The 16,560-nt window shown below is 32.0% G+C and overlaps 1 protein-coding gene across 6 annotated transcripts; it reads left to right on the top strand.

The window, feature by feature from the left end:
• Positions 1-3,386: 3,386 nt before the first annotated feature.
• LOC141666734 (putative metallophosphoesterase At3g03305) lies at positions 3,387-16,091 on the top strand. Of its 6 annotated transcripts, none has more exons than XM_074472897.1 (5): positions 3,387-3,913; positions 4,666-4,907; positions 12,163-13,719; positions 15,098-15,253; positions 15,680-16,091. In XM_074472897.1, exons 1-4 carry the CDS (start codon positions 3,625-3,627, stop codon positions 15,212-15,214), a joined length of 2,205 nt encoding a protein of 734 aa, XP_074328998.1. In that variant the 5' UTR covers positions 3,387-3,624; the 3' UTR covers positions 15,215-15,253; positions 15,680-16,091. The 6 variants fall into 6 exon arrangements, with proteins under 6 accessions (XP_074328998.1, XP_074328999.1, XP_074329002.1 ...); XM_074472898.1 differs by having other exon boundaries at positions 15,676-16,091; XM_074472901.1 differs by having other exon boundaries at positions 15,640-16,091.
• Positions 16,092-16,560: the final 469 nt, after the last annotated feature.

Genomic DNA, 16,560 nt, shown 5'->3' with positions numbered 1-16,560 from the left:
GAGCGACCTCTTCGTCCGATGATTCAGAGTCTCTAGCAGAGTAGGGTCCAGATAATTCTCCATCCTCAGGGATGGGAGCCAAGCCACAGATGTATTGGGGCATCCGCCCTTGTCCTTTACTCCGATTAGACTGTCCACTTCCTCCAACCTCGGGGTATAGAGGCATCTCGTAAGGGGGTTAATGGTTACGATCGTGGAGTATTCATGCCTGACAGGTTGAGGGTTCACTATTGCATGTAACTGCTGAAATTTTGGATTCGTCCCTTGTGGAGCCAGGGGATTTGTCCCTAGTGGCGAATCTTGGATTGGGGGATTCGTCCCTTGAGGCTGAGTCTTAGATGCCCCTACTGGGGTTCCTCCTTGGGTGGAGGCATAGGTTGAGTGCGGTGGTATCTCTACCACTGATGCGATTGTTCGCGATGGACATGATTGTCTATTCCACTATTATTTCTGCTCCGTGTGTTCACCATGGTTGTTGTAGTCTTCCCACAGACGGAGCCAAATGTTGTGGAATAAAAACTAGGGTGCGTTAGTAATTAATGATAGGGTTTGTGAGTTTCGAGTTTTAATGGCTGCTCTCGTGTTTGGGATTGTCTATCTCGCAAGATGCCTACGTATATCTAAGTTGTAGAGAATCAAGCCAAAAACGTAGTTTTAGATTGAGGGGTAGAACCCTTTATATAAAGGTGAGTTTAGGGTTAGACTTGTGTTGAGAGACTTGATGGACAAGTCTCCAACTTATATGGTAATTAGAACTCATGTAAGGGAAGAAATTCCAGAACCTTCCTTGTAGGAGTTTGTGTTCATTTTGGACACATGTTTTTGCTCTTCTGATCGTATTGGGCTTCGTCCGTGGAAATATCATGTCTGTGGACCTTGGCGACCTCTACTAGTGGGCTTTGGCTGCTTGGGCCGATTCTAGCCTGTTATGTGCCTAGACCAGCCTGGTCTGTATTGAGTTTTGGACAAGAAGCCCAAGTGTAATTAATGTGGCATTTAATGTGTATTTAGGATGTATTTTCTATCCATATAAATACAATCAATATGAAAAGTTACGAATTCTAGTATTTAAATTAATATAATATGATTTTTAAAAAATTAACTACGATTTATTTTCAATTTTGTAGTTATTTTTTTATTAATTTTTTTATATAAATTTTATAAAATCTAGATACATTTATATACTTATATAAACGAGACGAGGGCAACGTTTATATGGCGCCTCTGAGATCACTCTCATTCTAATTTTTGAATTTTCTTAATTTTTTGATTTAAAAAAAATGGTAAAAACTATAATTACTTTAATTTTTCTAAGTTTTCTCCATTTTCTACTTAAATTAACTTACCATCTGAATATTCTCTAAAACTTTTTTTGTTAGAACATTTTCTTTTTGTGTAAGTTATATTAAAAAGATATATTTCGTTATTATCATAAATAAGGATGTATTTCGTTATTATCCGAAAAAAGCGTACAACTAGCTTATATATTTTTAAACTCTCTCCATTTTCTTCTTAAAATAACTTACCATCTTAATATTCTCTAAAACTTTCTCTTTTAACATTTTATATTTGTGCAAGTTTTATTAAATAAGGGTATATTTCGTTATTATCGGGAATACATATATATTTTATTATTATCTTAAAGAAGCGTGCAGATATTTTAGAAAATCGATATATCTGTGCCAATATCTCAAGAGTAATGCTATTCATTCCCCATTTTTTTAGCAAATGACGTGATATACACATGTCGTGTATTGATTTATTTAGGGTGCATATGTATGCACACAGTGTCCATATCGTTATTAGGAAATTTAGTAATTTAACACTTGACACGTCAATATTTGGGGAAGATTTTGGAAAAAATATTTGGGGTGTATAGTATTTTCCATATGTTAATATTCTCCAAAAAAATTCTCTTTTAACGTTTTATTTTTGTGAAAGTTATTTTTAATAAGGATGTATTTTATTATTATCGGAAAGAAGCGTGCAACTGTTTTAGATAATTGATACTCCATCCGTCCCTCCCAATTGTTATCATTTATGGGGGAGTGTGATGAAGAGAAAGTATAGTTTTTCAACTTTTTTGAAATTTTTTATTTTTCTGAATAAAAATTTAAACATTCTATTTTTATTCAGAAAAATAATTTTTTTTACAAAGTTATAGAAATATATTTTCTATTGTGCCAGACACTCTTTCAGAAATAATAACAATTAGGAGGGATGGTGGAAGTATGTTTTTGCAAGTACTTTAGAAAAATTGATATCTTTTAATTTAAGTTAACTATGTGTATTAGTTTTTTAAAAAAAAATTGGAATTACGCAGAGTTATGATAAAATCCGGGTGACTCACTCACTTAGAGCTTTAAGGCCCATCCGCAAAGTTTTAGAATTAACTAATAAATTTAGGCCGTGTGCCTATATAAAAATTCCTGCAGATTTGAGTTAAGCCATATATAAATTCCGCGTAAGGTACGTTTCTTTTTATTTTGTTTAAAATTAAGAATTTTATAATTTCTTGAGCATGTTCTTTAATTGATTTTATGAATTGCAAAAATATATGTATTTCTATGATGCTATTATATAGTTAGTTAGTGTTGCCATGTTTATATTCGGAAAAATCTTAACGCCTAAAAATTGTTTACACTTTTTAATCATATTAAGTTTTGAAAATCATATTTATAATATGGTAACCCGTATTATTTGTGTGTTGGATCACATGAATTATATATTTTTTTTGTCAGAGGTGAATTTTATAATTTAAATGTGCGTATTACTTAGATTTTTCATATTTATTTAATACATGAATATTAGTTTTGTTGGTTATTGATTATAAAAAATAATTACATTTGCTTATATTAATTCCGTAAATATATATATTATTGCTAAATTACAACGACACTCGGCTAAAATTCTTGACAGGAATTGGTATTAAAAAAAGTATTAAATAGTTTATTTCTATTACTAAATATAATTATTTTTATTGGTTACATATATTTAATTTATATAATATTTTAATTATTTTATGCGAGTCATTTTCCTAAATTAGTTTGTACTTTGTACTGTTGTGGCGAATCACACTTTACTTAACTAGTTATCTTAAATACTGAAATTTATAAATTTTATTTTTGTTACAGTAGCATTCAAGAAAAAAATATGAAATTCCGTAAAAATTTAATTTTTAGTTTTCTAGTACATTATTTGAGAGATTTATTTGATATTTAAATAATCTGAGATATCTATTTAATATTTATTTTTAGTAATATAAAGTGACCGAAATGATATTTATCATTTGTTATCAAAATTTAAAAAATCATCGGAAAAAATATAAGTGTTAAAAATCATTAAAATTATTAATTTTGGTCTTCAGAGCGTGTTTTTTTTTCTGCGAAATAATGGTTAGAGCTCGTTGAAAAATAATAATGATAAGGAAAGTTAAAGTTGATATGATTACTTGTTCAAACATCGGAATTTTGTGGGATTGCCTGAATCAGGATTCAAAGTGGCGCCGGAAAAATATGGAGCTTTTTTGAATTGGGTGGCAAGCTGAGGCTCTGAGCTGGGCACGAGATAGATAGATAGATAGAGTGGTTGCTTAATGCTTAGCCGTGTGGAAGGATCAACACAATGAGACCCATACATTTCGTGGGCGTTGTTGTATTTGCTTTCATCATCTCCTTATTTCTTTACACTCATCGCAATACAAATGCCCCTATTGTCTTATCTTCAGATATCAATCAAAGGGTTGCTATTAATCTCAATAATGGACCTCATGATGTGGTTTGGATTGTTCAGTTCTCTGATCTTCATTTCAGTGTTCATCATCCTGATAGAGCTCTCGATTTCAAGAATTTGGTGGGTCCCACTTTGGCTATCATCAAACCTTCTCTTGTCCTCATTACTGGTGATCTTACAGGTTCGTTCTTCTCCTTCTGCCCTCAACAAATTGGATGTTGGGTTTTTTTTATAGGGTTTCTAGTATGTATTTCAAGCTTTCTTTTTGCCATTCTAATTAGGTTCAGTCTAGAAAGCAGGGATTCTTTGGTCATCCACAAATCCCCGTATCCCCACGACCCCACGACCCCACGACCCCGTATAAGATACTCGGATTCTCGGGATACTCGGATGCCTAATAATCTCAACTAAAATTCATCTTTTTTAATATTTGTACTACCAACAAAAGTGATTTCAGTTTAAATTCTTGTGTTTTAGATGCTTATATCATGTATTTGATCTAATTTGCATAAAATATACTAATTTTTTTAGTAAATTTTATTATTCATAGTAGCAAGTATATTTTTATAATATTAATATATGTGCCGTATCCCCTCGCACCCGAGTCCCCATATTTTTTTTTATCGAATTCATGTATCCCCACACTACACACCCTCATCCCTGCACCCGTATCCTTGCTTCTTAGGGTTCAGTGATACTTCGTAAACTTACTTATACACAATTTTCTCATAATAAATCAAAGACGTCCATTCATATGAAGCTGTATTGTTTATTTAAAATATTTTGTTAAATTATAGATTAAAGTTGTTCATGTTTGAATGTATTCATTCACTATGATTTGCAAAAGGTCATTCTCTTTTCATTATAATCATGAATGTGAACTTCAATTACTGTGCACCAATATATGAAGCGTCTTTTTTTAATCTTTATCAGATGGAAAAAGTAAAGACTTGTTGACAATGAAGCAAAATGAAGAGGAGTGGAGGGAATACGATCAAGTGATGGAAGATGTTGTTGACAAAAGCGGGCTTGACAAAAACATCTTCTATGACCTTCGGGGGAATCATGATAATTTTGGTGTGCCAGGTGTTGGTGGCCCGTTGGATTTTTTCTCTAATTATAGCCTTAATGGGAAACAGGGAAGAAACGGTCTTGTTAATAGTGTCACCATTCAGGTTTGTGTACTCATTGTTTTTTTACGTATTTTGTCATTGCTGCTAAATGCTTTAAATTGAATCTCATATTTAGAAATTTCTTACATGAAACTTCAATATTGTCGGAGAATGAACTCTTGTTTTAGTGGTACTACACCCTCAATTACAATGCTTGCAATTAATTTTTACTCCCGAGTCTTAAATAGTCAATTTTAATCATTTTCCATTATATTTGATGAATCTTATTAGTTATCAAAAGAAATAAGGACAATTTTCTTGAAATCTCTTGCAAGGTGTCAAATACCAAACCCAAAAAGAGTGGTCCATGGCATTTGTTTAGTGTTGGAGTTTCAAAATAAAAATACCAACCCTTATAAGAAGGTTCCACGAAATAGATGGTTCCAAAATTTCATTGAAGAAACCAAGAAATTTCTCTCAACAATATTATTTTTCTTTTGTTAAATGTCGAGGGTAGTTCGAAGAAAAATGCCCAGGGGGATGTGGTCCTCAAGATATCGTTGTCGGCCTTAGGTTTTAAAATCACAATTTGTGGTACAAATTCCTCGTATGCCGGAAAAATGACACTGGAAACAGTAGGATATCACACAAAATGCCTCTTGAATCCAAAATAACACTACACTAGATCACAGACACACCAACATCTTTGTAGGATTTTTAATGGGATCTTAAGAAAATTTCAGCTAATGCGTCATTACCGGGAGAATATATGGTAGTGTACAGGTATTTGGATCACATCTATGGAATTGCAAAAATTGGGTTAGGTTGTATCGAATTTAGGGGTTAGGGTTTAATGTATTTGAGGGTTATGAATAAGAGCAACTCCAATGGGATAGATCCCTTACGAATAAGTTGCCATGGTGGAGGGTTTTGGGGGTTTTGTCCAAAAAAAACCTCTCCAACCATCCCCTCCCTTACCTAAATATTTTAGGTCAGAGAAAACTAAACCCCATATTTGAGGGTTCAAAAGTGCTCCCCTATATACTGCCACATCATCTGCTGCTACTCCTCTTGCCAAATTCTCTGTTTTTTTTCCCTTTTTTCTCCTTCCCCTGTAACTGGTACTGCGTATACAAGTGTGGTTCAGTGTAAACAAGTGTGCTTGGTGTAGGTCCGTAGATGTGTTTATGTGTGTTTGTTTTTAATTTAGTGTAGGTTTACTTTTGTTTTGTTTATTTATTTATGATTTTATTCTTATAAGTTAATGATTTAAAATTTTATATTGGGTAAATTAAAAAATCGTAAATAATTGTAATTTAATATTGGTTAAGATAAGTACATTACAAAAATAATAAAATTTTGATTTTGATGTGAACTAGTAATATAATTATATAAATATTAGTTTGAGCCGCCCTCCCATTAAACACAATACTAATTAAAAAATATTATAGTTTAGATAAAAATTAGTTTGAGCCGCCCTCCCGTCAAACACAATACTAATAAAAAATTATTGTAATTTGGATAAAAATTAGTTTGGACCGTCCTCCCGCCAAACACAATACTAATAAAAAAATATTATAATTTTGATAAAAATTAGTTTGAGTCACCTCCCCTCAAACACAATACTAATTAAAAAATTATTTTAATTTAGATGAAAATTAGTCTGGGTCACCCTCCCATCAAACACAATACTATAAAAAAATATTATAATTTTTGATAAGAATAGTTTGAGCCGCCCTCCCGTCAAACACAATACTAATAAAAAAATTATTGTAATTTCGATAAAAATTAATTTGAGACGCTCTCCCATCAAACACAATACTAACAAAAAAATTATTATGATTTAGATAAAAATTGTAATCTTTCTTTATAAATCTAAATGTATCTCATTAATAAATTAGGATAAGCTAATTTGAATATTTCTCTATTATAAATTATGATACATTTTCTAATTGTAGTTATTGATATTATAATTTTTAATATCAACTTTTAAAACGTAGATGAATAGAATATAAAATTATTTTTACTTCACTAATTATGACTTATAAAATTTTATATATTTCCTATGTCTGAAAAATTAGAAAGACATTGAAAATAATATTTACTTTCACCGACTATTATCCAATATGAACGATAATAATTTATTCGAGCAACCGAAAAACTTGACTCCATAAACGGAAGATGTGCACATATATCCCTAGCAGGGTCTTAATTGTTAATTGTTATGCAATGAGCTGCTTATGCCATACTTTTCTAACAGTTTTAAGTAATAAAGTCTCTTGATTAAAAAAAAATCAACCCATTAATATATACTCAAATCATGGTTTGGAAAAAAAGGAAGATAGAGCGAAATTTAAAAATTTAAATTTTATGGGGCTTTCGCTTTACTTATATTTATATAATATAAAGATAAAGAGATAGAATTCCTCTTATTTATAAATTAGAACATTTATTGCAATTACAATATAAATTGGAACCCCTCCCCTATATAAATTAAATTAGGATACCTCTCATTTAGATATTAGGATACTTTTTCTACTATAAGAGCAAGTAATGACTATAACCATTGTTATAATATAGCACCAAAAAGTGGGTTTTGGTGCTAAAATAGCACATGTACTTCAATGCTAGTTGTATTTTACAACCAAATAATTTCATATTTAGTTAACATTGTGTCCAACTCATACACTTTTTTTTAAAGTGGACCTCTTTGCACTCCATTATTAGTTATTTGATAATGTGACAAGGATGACTAGCCATTCATGGTCTTAAATATAAGACCAAGTATCCATTTATGCATTTATCCATCAATGTATAACTATACATTGGAGTTGAGTTTTATGATTTTAGTACTATATTATAGTTAGAAGACTAAATATAGCTATGCATTAGACTTGCTCTAATAAGATATCTAAAATCTTAATCATCCAAACTTAAAATTGTCAAATTTGCCGATGCTGAATCTAAAATTAGCAATAGTGAAAACAAAGTGATGAGAAACTGGCACGAAAAATGATCCTATCATAATTGAACCAAATGACGTAACCCTGAGCTGTAGAGGTGATCTAATCGTAATGTCCATGTATATGCTAACCTTTTCTTTACGGAATGTAAAAGCCTAATGTGCATGCAAGTGGTACTGTGGTAGCCGCAGTCTCCTCTCAGGCTTTAACATGATTTAAGGTCCCTGGCTCCCTGCCTCTTTGTTACACACCGAAAATATAAGAATGAAAAACTTTTATCAGTAAAAACAAAAAAAATAATTTAAAAGAAAGAAAGTTTTCTATATCAATTGAGTAATATACGAATAAACAGAAAACGGTTGTTAAATCTGACCCATCTCAAGCAAATTTTTTTTTGCACGGATTTAGGATCAACCGTACCAAGGATCAACTGCAGAGTGAAAAAATGAAAAAATATGAGTAAAAGAACTTCTTGTACAAACTATCGACAATTTAAAATTATGATCATGCTAAGAAATTTGATAAAATGAAACAATACTTGCCACGTACATGGCAAAAGAGGGTCCAGTCGGTCATATAATGAATCAATAGACACTTTCATTCTGTAAACGCCACAACATGCATTTATCAAAAGGAAAAGAACAAATTTTGCAGATTAGTGTTATGTAGCTCGCATGTTCTGCTTCCCCGTACTTTTGGAGGTTAAATCTTTGACAATACCCAGAATAATAGTTCTATAATCCTAAACTTTATTTATAATATGTCAAGAGATCTTGTCGTTATAACTTCAAACTCCCGTATTCTATAAATTCTCACTATTCTCCTTTATTAATTTGAACACATATTCTACTTAAAATAGACTTCTACTATATGTTGAATATTTTTTTTTATTTTTGCTATTTAAAATTCTAAAACTCTAAAAAAATTGGAAAAATAGATTGAGACGATCTTAGAACGCCACCTAACCCCCGACGGGTATCCTACTTTATATATATATATATATTATATTATAATAGACGAAATATTAAAAGTTTGGTAGTCGGTCGGTACTTCCTGAAATTACTTAAATACCCTTATTAATTAAGACAATATTAAACCGCTTAGAAGTCGATTTCCTAATTCTTTTATTAAACTAATTAGGGTGGCCAAGTGTACACAGGATTTTCACACTATACAACATACCGTGTCCTGGCAACATAATACATACCATGTCTTGCCTGACGCGGGATGCCATCTAAGTTTACTTAATTATTATTCTTAATTATTTTTAAAATCTATTAACATAACATGTCATGCCTTATACGTGATCCTATGGTGATTTATTTTATGCCATCTAAATTTACTTAATTATTATTCTTAATTATTTTTAAAATCTATTATAGTATTAATTAGTATATAAATTAATAACCTATACTATTATATTAAAGACGAAATAATGAAAGTTTGGTTGACAGTCAGTCTGGTCACCATAATTATAATTATAGTAATATTTAAAATAAAACACTCTCATGAATAAATTACTATTCACAATATAATTATATAAATATAAATAGGATTGTAATATGTCTAATGGTTTTGATTTAAACAAAATAACATATAATATTAAATTAAATTATACTATTGATCCAATCCTAAATAATAAAATAAATTTAAATCTTATATTATTGATCCTACCTAATTCGTTGTTAGGTATAATTTAGGCTTAGGATTGTGTGATAACCGGGATCCAACACTAATAACCGCAATATTAAAAGTTTGATTACAAATCTATATGTAAAATGTTTGGGTTTATATAATTACGGGTTGCGTTGGAATAAAATAAACCAATACATGCTATTTATCCGGGCTAAAAAAATTATACAATTGATTCACGATAAATCAAAATAAGAAAATAACTATACCAGCTAAAATAGAATAATATGTACTTTTATACGAATTAGCATAAATTTATTTTTTATTATTGATACATAAACTTTTTATCATTGATTCGGGTTTGAACAAATTAAACCAAAATAAATTTGAATATAATTTGTTCGGTATTCCAAAGTTTAGATAATTCGTTTACTATTTATGTGAGCTAAAATTTATTTTTTAATTAAAACATAATTATCTTTTGTAAACTTACCTATGAATTTTAACAAAACTAAATCTTTCAGTCAATGATATTTTTTTAAAAACTAAAATTTCACTAAATTATATACATGCATATTTAAAATAATTATCAAATTATATTATAAAAAATTTTTAATAAATATATTTCAGAGCTTTAAATTTTCACTTCAAATTAAATTCAAAAATTATGTAATATTTAAAATAATCCGTGCATCGCACGGGTTTTAGGCTAGTATATATATATAGATAGAAACTTTTGAAATATAGGGATTACCATTGGAGTGATTTAACTTTTTGACCCCCTATATTTTAGGGAATGATTAATTTAATATATCTTAGGGGTTGAAAATGGGAACCCCATTGGAGTTGCTCTAATGATCATGGTTTATTAAATTTGGGGGACAGGTGTCGTGTACTTTTACACCCCAACCCCTAAATTCTATAAATCCCAACCCCAAAATTTTCAATTACATGGATATAGATTTAAATAGCAGGAATACAAGCATATATTCTCTTAACAGAGATGCACCAGCTGGGATCTTCTTGAAAATCCATTTGAAACCTTGCAAAAATTGCTAGTGTCTCCGAGTTTTAACCGGAGGTATATTGATAAATATCTCACCATTCCCAATTTCATTTTGCTGGCATATGATGAAGTTGTACAATGACTTTTGATCTTTAAATTTGAGCCCTGACCATAATTCATTTGATGATTCCATATATCTCTTGAAACTATGTCCATCGACGTTCAAGAAAAGAAAATGATAGGTTGTTCGGAAATTTTTGGTTTTTCTGATGACATTTGAAAAAATCTATTTATATGGAACTCTCTTACAAAGGTCGGTAGGTATGTTTCTCAACCCCTTTACACTAAGTATGAGGAGCCACTTTCTACGGGTCAGCATTTGGCACCAAGGAAAGAGTTCTCAAATTGACCTGGCTGGTTAGATTGTAGGTGACGCACTGGTGCACTAGCAATACTAGTAGCTTGTTATTCTATATAATCCAATCTATGTACATGCTTCCTGCGATATGCACAATTGCCAATTACAACAAGGTGTTGACGGGAACCTTTATGAGGGAAACAGTTGCCCGAGTGTGAAAATGTTTCATTATCAAGCTTACCTTGTTCGGTAACTCTCCTAATTATTGCTAGAGGCTCAACTCTCAAGATCACAGAGCAAATTAAGTAGTACTACAAATCATGTCGATTGCATAGACTTAACAATACTAATAGATTTACCTTGATAAAAATTACAAAATTGTTAGAGAGTTTGCAAGAACATCAAAATTGGGAAATCGAATCGGAAGATGCAATTTCGTACTTGATGCGAAGACAACTATTCTGATAATTTTACCAAATATTCCAAGAATTGATAAATCAAAATCATTAAATATGCAAGTATCACTAATTCGCTCATTCAAGATTTTTTAAAGGCTACTCAACACAAGGGAGTAACTATAATAGACTCTCCCAAATTCTTTTGGCAGATTCAGGTAAAAAGTCGGGTTTGCAGTACCCAATCCTACTTTTAGGTCAACCCGAAGACGGCCTCTTATGTATCCGGTCAACCTGAAAATGATCTATGTTGACCAGAATATTTGGTCAAACTAAAAATGACCTCTTTTGACCCGAACTAAAATTGGATGCAATTGAAACATTATAAACAAATAGTTTTGTAAACAAACACGGAAATTTATAAAAAAATAATGTATATAATATATAAAATGACATATAATGTTAATAATCATGTGAGATGGTATAGGAATTAGGGTTACTTAATTGATATGTCAAAATATCACAAATATTTATTAATCTGTAATGTAAATGTATATGTTATATATTAAAAATTTCCGAGTCATGTTCAGGTATCTTGGGTTGACCCGATTTTATCCGAGTACATTTTTACCTAATCCGAACTCAACTTGGTTGTATATTTAGAAGCAAAGATTGCTGTTTCTATCCATGAAAAGTAGGAAACGGAGTGTAAGTTAGCAACAAAAGTCATCTTTACATGGGTAGAGAGTTAACTTTATTTTAGCAATAAAAACCACTTTTGCTGCCAAAATATAGCTACAGTGTTTTAGCAAGTACCATTGGATTTGCTCTTGTGCAAGTTTCCACTGGCTAATTGTATAATGTTCAGTCTCCGCACCATTGATGATATAATATTTTATATATGTTAAGATTTTTCAGGACCTTAAATTTTTCAATCTTTTCATACATGTGCTTCACCATTCAGACTGGCGAGCGGAAACTTCTCTTTGTTGGGTTTGACAGCACAATGTCTTTCGGGTTACGAGGCCCAACCAATCTTTTTGGACATCCTACTGATAAGATTTTAAGTGACATTAGTTCTGAACTCTCACAATGGGATTCACAATCTTCTCAACCTGTAACCAAGATTTCTTTTGGGCATTTTCCACTCTCATTTTCGGCATCAACGTATGCTGGGAAGACGCTGAAGGATACATTTCTCAATCATTCTCTGTCAGCTTACTTGTGTGGGCATTTACATACCAGGTTTGGGAAGAATTTGAAGCGGCACCATGTATCAAATCTTCCCTTGTTATCTCAAAAGTATATGCAGTTGAAACCTTATCAAATACATATAGAAAGTATAAAAAATTGCTCAACTGAAGTTCTACCAATAGAGGAATTCTGGGAATGGGAAATTGGTGACTGGAGGAAGAGTAGAGCTATGCGCATACTGGCCATAGATAGAGGCGACGTATCATTTGTTGATACAGACTTCAAGTCAGAAGCTAAAGGAACGATCATTTTAATCACATATCCATTGGATTCACGTTTTATGTTAACAACATCGTCAGCTCGCAAGTACAACTGTCAGGCAGTGGACTTTACATCCTATGGAACCATCAGAGCCCTAGTTTTTTCATCTTCACCAATTATATCAGTTGTGGTTAGGATCTTTGACTCGAGTCTAGGATATCTTGTCATCATGGAGGAATCTATGAAGAAGGTAGAGTCTGCATCGTCAAGGGGAGAATTTTATAATGTACCATGGAACTTCAAAGCTTATGAGGATCCATCTCCTGACAGATATTGGCTGCAGATAGAGGCAATTGATATTATGAATAGATCTACCGTGACTGAACTGAGGCCATTTTCTGTTCATGGGGTTGTTGCTAAAGTTTCGTGGACATGGAAAGAGTTTCTAATCATGGGCTGTCAGTGGGCTGCCTTGTATTTTCCAATTTTTTGCTTATTTTATGTATTTATGTTTTCTGCTCTTCTTATTCCAAGAGCCATAATCATCTTCTCAAAGAGGCAGTGGTGTTACAAAAACTTCATTGCCAATAAAAACTTCATTAATTTTATAGTGTGGGTTTCCAGTGAGTTGTACAAAATTCCTAAAGTATGGTTCTCGATTGTAGCTTACTTAAGCTATCTTCTATTATGTCCCTGGCTTATTGGACAAGTTTTGACTGATGCTGGTGAAGAAGGATTCATGACCTACAAAGGCTGGGTGCTGAAGACCAATAACATGAGAAGCTTGGACTTTCTTGGTTACCCAGATGTAATGGTTATTGTTCTTCCGCATCTTTTCTTTGTGGTTTGGCCTGCATTTTTGGTAATTGTAGCATTAGCTGCTGAACGGGGGATGTACCAGGATCATCTGCTTTCACTATCTGGAAAGAAAGAAGACGATAACGACGGGAATTCTGTGTTATCTAACCATGACAGAAGTGACAACCTAAAAGTCTATTTCCAAAACCGGTGGTTCAGAATTGTTCTTTTTGTGGTCTCGTTGGCAATTTGTTTAAAGCATTACCAGGTAAGAATTTTATCCGCGTCCTTATAAATACAGTTCACAAAAAATTGAATATCTATATAAAATAGTATGAACATATACAGGGATGAGGATGTGTAGCTTACTATGTCGTGCTAATGTGTGCATCTCATTTTTCATTACTTGAATCATGCATGATCAATATTAATTTGCTTAAATTATTCAGTTAAGCTCTTTGAAAGTAGCTGACCGAAAATAATGCCTATCTGAACATTTGTCCTAGTGATCATAGAGCAATATTAGAAGCAATTTTTGTTTGCTTCATTAGAAAACTGATTTAGTTTCCAACTATATTAATTTTTATTTTTACAATCTCTGTAAAATTAACCTGAGTGGATATGCATATTCCGTTTTCGGTTTTTCCCTTCTTGAGTTTTGTTTTTATCTTCAGAGACAGGCAATGATCGTTGTACTTAAGTTTGACCTTCGATAGATTCTTTATCTGGAGAACCACACCTGAGTTTAAGCCTTTAGAATCACCACTTACAAATTCTGCAATTAAAACTGTAGAGTCTTTGGTTTAGATGCTTATACATGTGTCTGTGTCGTACTGTAAGTGTGCATGCGCGCACATATATGTAGCGTATGTACCACACACACACACGCACGTTCAGAGATATCCCTCTGTAGATGGATTTGAACATCTGTAGCTATATGAAATGTGATGGAAAGCGTCTACTTGTCTATCATCCCGTCTTCCCATCCTAGAGGAGGACAATTTTGTTACGTGTTTAGTCTCATGATATGCCAGGTGTTCTTAATTAAAAATGTAATGATCGCTGAAATCTGGAGCAAATTGAAAGGGTTATTTTGGAGCAAAGATTGTTTCCTAAAAGTCTAAAACCTTGAATTTCAACTTAAGTTCGCATTTTAAAGCAAATGACAATATGAATTTAAAAACTCATCTTCTAATGGTATGCATAACGGTGAAATTGGGTGGTATGACCATCCCTATTATATATATTAGCTTTCGCCATATTAAGTAGCATTGGCTAGCCTCCGTGCAACATTGGTGTCTTGCACAGTGCTGGGCCTTAAGCCTTTCTTTCTAAATTTTTCGATGATGGCTCAATATGTACTATCGTTTTCGATAACACAGATCTTTTGCTTTCGTTTCTGCTCTATTATGTATTCATCTTATATGTTTCCAGAACTTGATTCTCGCTGATATTTCAGTGTTTTGGCACGCATTTACTGTATATAATTGCCCTACATTTTCTTTAACATTTTTTCTATTTGTTCTTTTGTTGGATTCCGACTTCTAGATTAATTATAATATTATATTTATATATTTTACATCATCTTCCGAATAGCAATTAACTGGTGCGTTTGTATCTAATTTATGTTCCATCTTCTACTGCAGAGTTGCAGGGCTCTTGTGAAGGCATATGAAATGAATCCGATTGTTCATTTTCCAATATATAGCTTGTTAATTCCGTCATTGCTGGCTTATGTTGTCTATAAAACTGGGAAGGCCTAAAGAGCATAGAGTGAAAGCTTAAAGAGCACAGAATTGTCTGTAAGTTTTAACTAACTTGAATATGAAGCACAAGAATTCTTGTTGATTTACACATTGGTTATGCAATGAGTATTATTTTTCTACCTAACAAGTTCCATGGATAATGCTTGTGCTCTTACTCATTTTGCACTTGCTAAAGAGACCTTTTGGCAAATCTTATTTCTGAAGATAAGTTGCTTATTTTCAGAAAAAGTACGTATACATGTAATTTTTTGAAAATAAATAACTTATATTTTATTTTGATATAAGACTTGATCTTAAATTTCTATAATAATAAATTATATTTAATTCTTTTGGTAATTTATGATTTTTTTTAAAAATAAATTACTTATTCCTTTGAAGTCATTTTGCAAACAGGCCCTAACAATCCGCTTTAAATAACACAGTTCTTGCTACAAGTTTACCTCATTTTCTTTACCAAGTCAGGTGGCATCTGAGGGAAGCAATTCATAAAATTTGCAAGATATGGAGTAGTAGTGAAAGCGAAATGAGTTATATATGGATTGTTGGACTTATGTTACTTACACCATGTAGTAACCCTACCACATAATGTCGCAAGTTTAGCAGTACTCATCGCCTCTTGCAATATTATCCATCATTAGGATTGAAGGCCTGGTGAGAGATAAGAAATTAGAGGCATGTACTCGCATCATGATTGAGATTTGAGATAAAATACGCGGGAACTTGTTTGTTTTCCCTTGAAGAACTTGTAAACATCAAGAAAACTTACGAAAACGCAAGTACTATGTCTCATTGTGCTTGAAATACCTTTTATAAAGTACGGACTGTGATCAGCGCTATTAATAATGATTCTTAGTAGAATTCTTTGTTTTTGCCAGTGAATGGTTAATTCTTTGAAAGACATTGGTTTGGGATTCACTGTTTTAGGCAAAAAACTTGGAAGCTGGCTCGAAAGTAGTTTAGCTAGTAACTTGGCTGGTTGGGGATGGTACCAGAAGGTTTAAAATCATGTAGGGTTAAGTATATTTTCCTCGGGGATGTCGACAACGATACGATCTGACTGTTTTGTTGGAGTGCTTTTCAGTTGTGAATTCATCATTTTGCTTTTCTATGGTATTCAATATTCTGTGTGTTTTTAAAATTTAAATAGCTAATTGTTGTGCCAGATTGGGTTACATATTTCCAAGTATTAGTATTACAAACTGATCACTTGAATTTCGACATATAATGACATCCTTATCAGATGTGGTTTAGAAAACTTTCCGTCATTATCTAAGAACAAATTTGAAGAATCCAGCCTATTGGTCACTAAAATATGTACATCTAATTTAATTGTTACTAATAAT

Source organism: Apium graveolens, chromosome 6, assembly GCF_009905375.1.
Source record: "Apium graveolens cultivar Ventura chromosome 6, ASM990537v1, whole genome shotgun sequence".
NCBI lineage: Eukaryota > Viridiplantae > Streptophyta > Magnoliopsida > Apiales > Apiaceae > Apium > Apium graveolens.
Note: the sequence above shows the minus strand (reverse complement) of the source record. Positions and strands in the feature narration are given on the sequence as shown.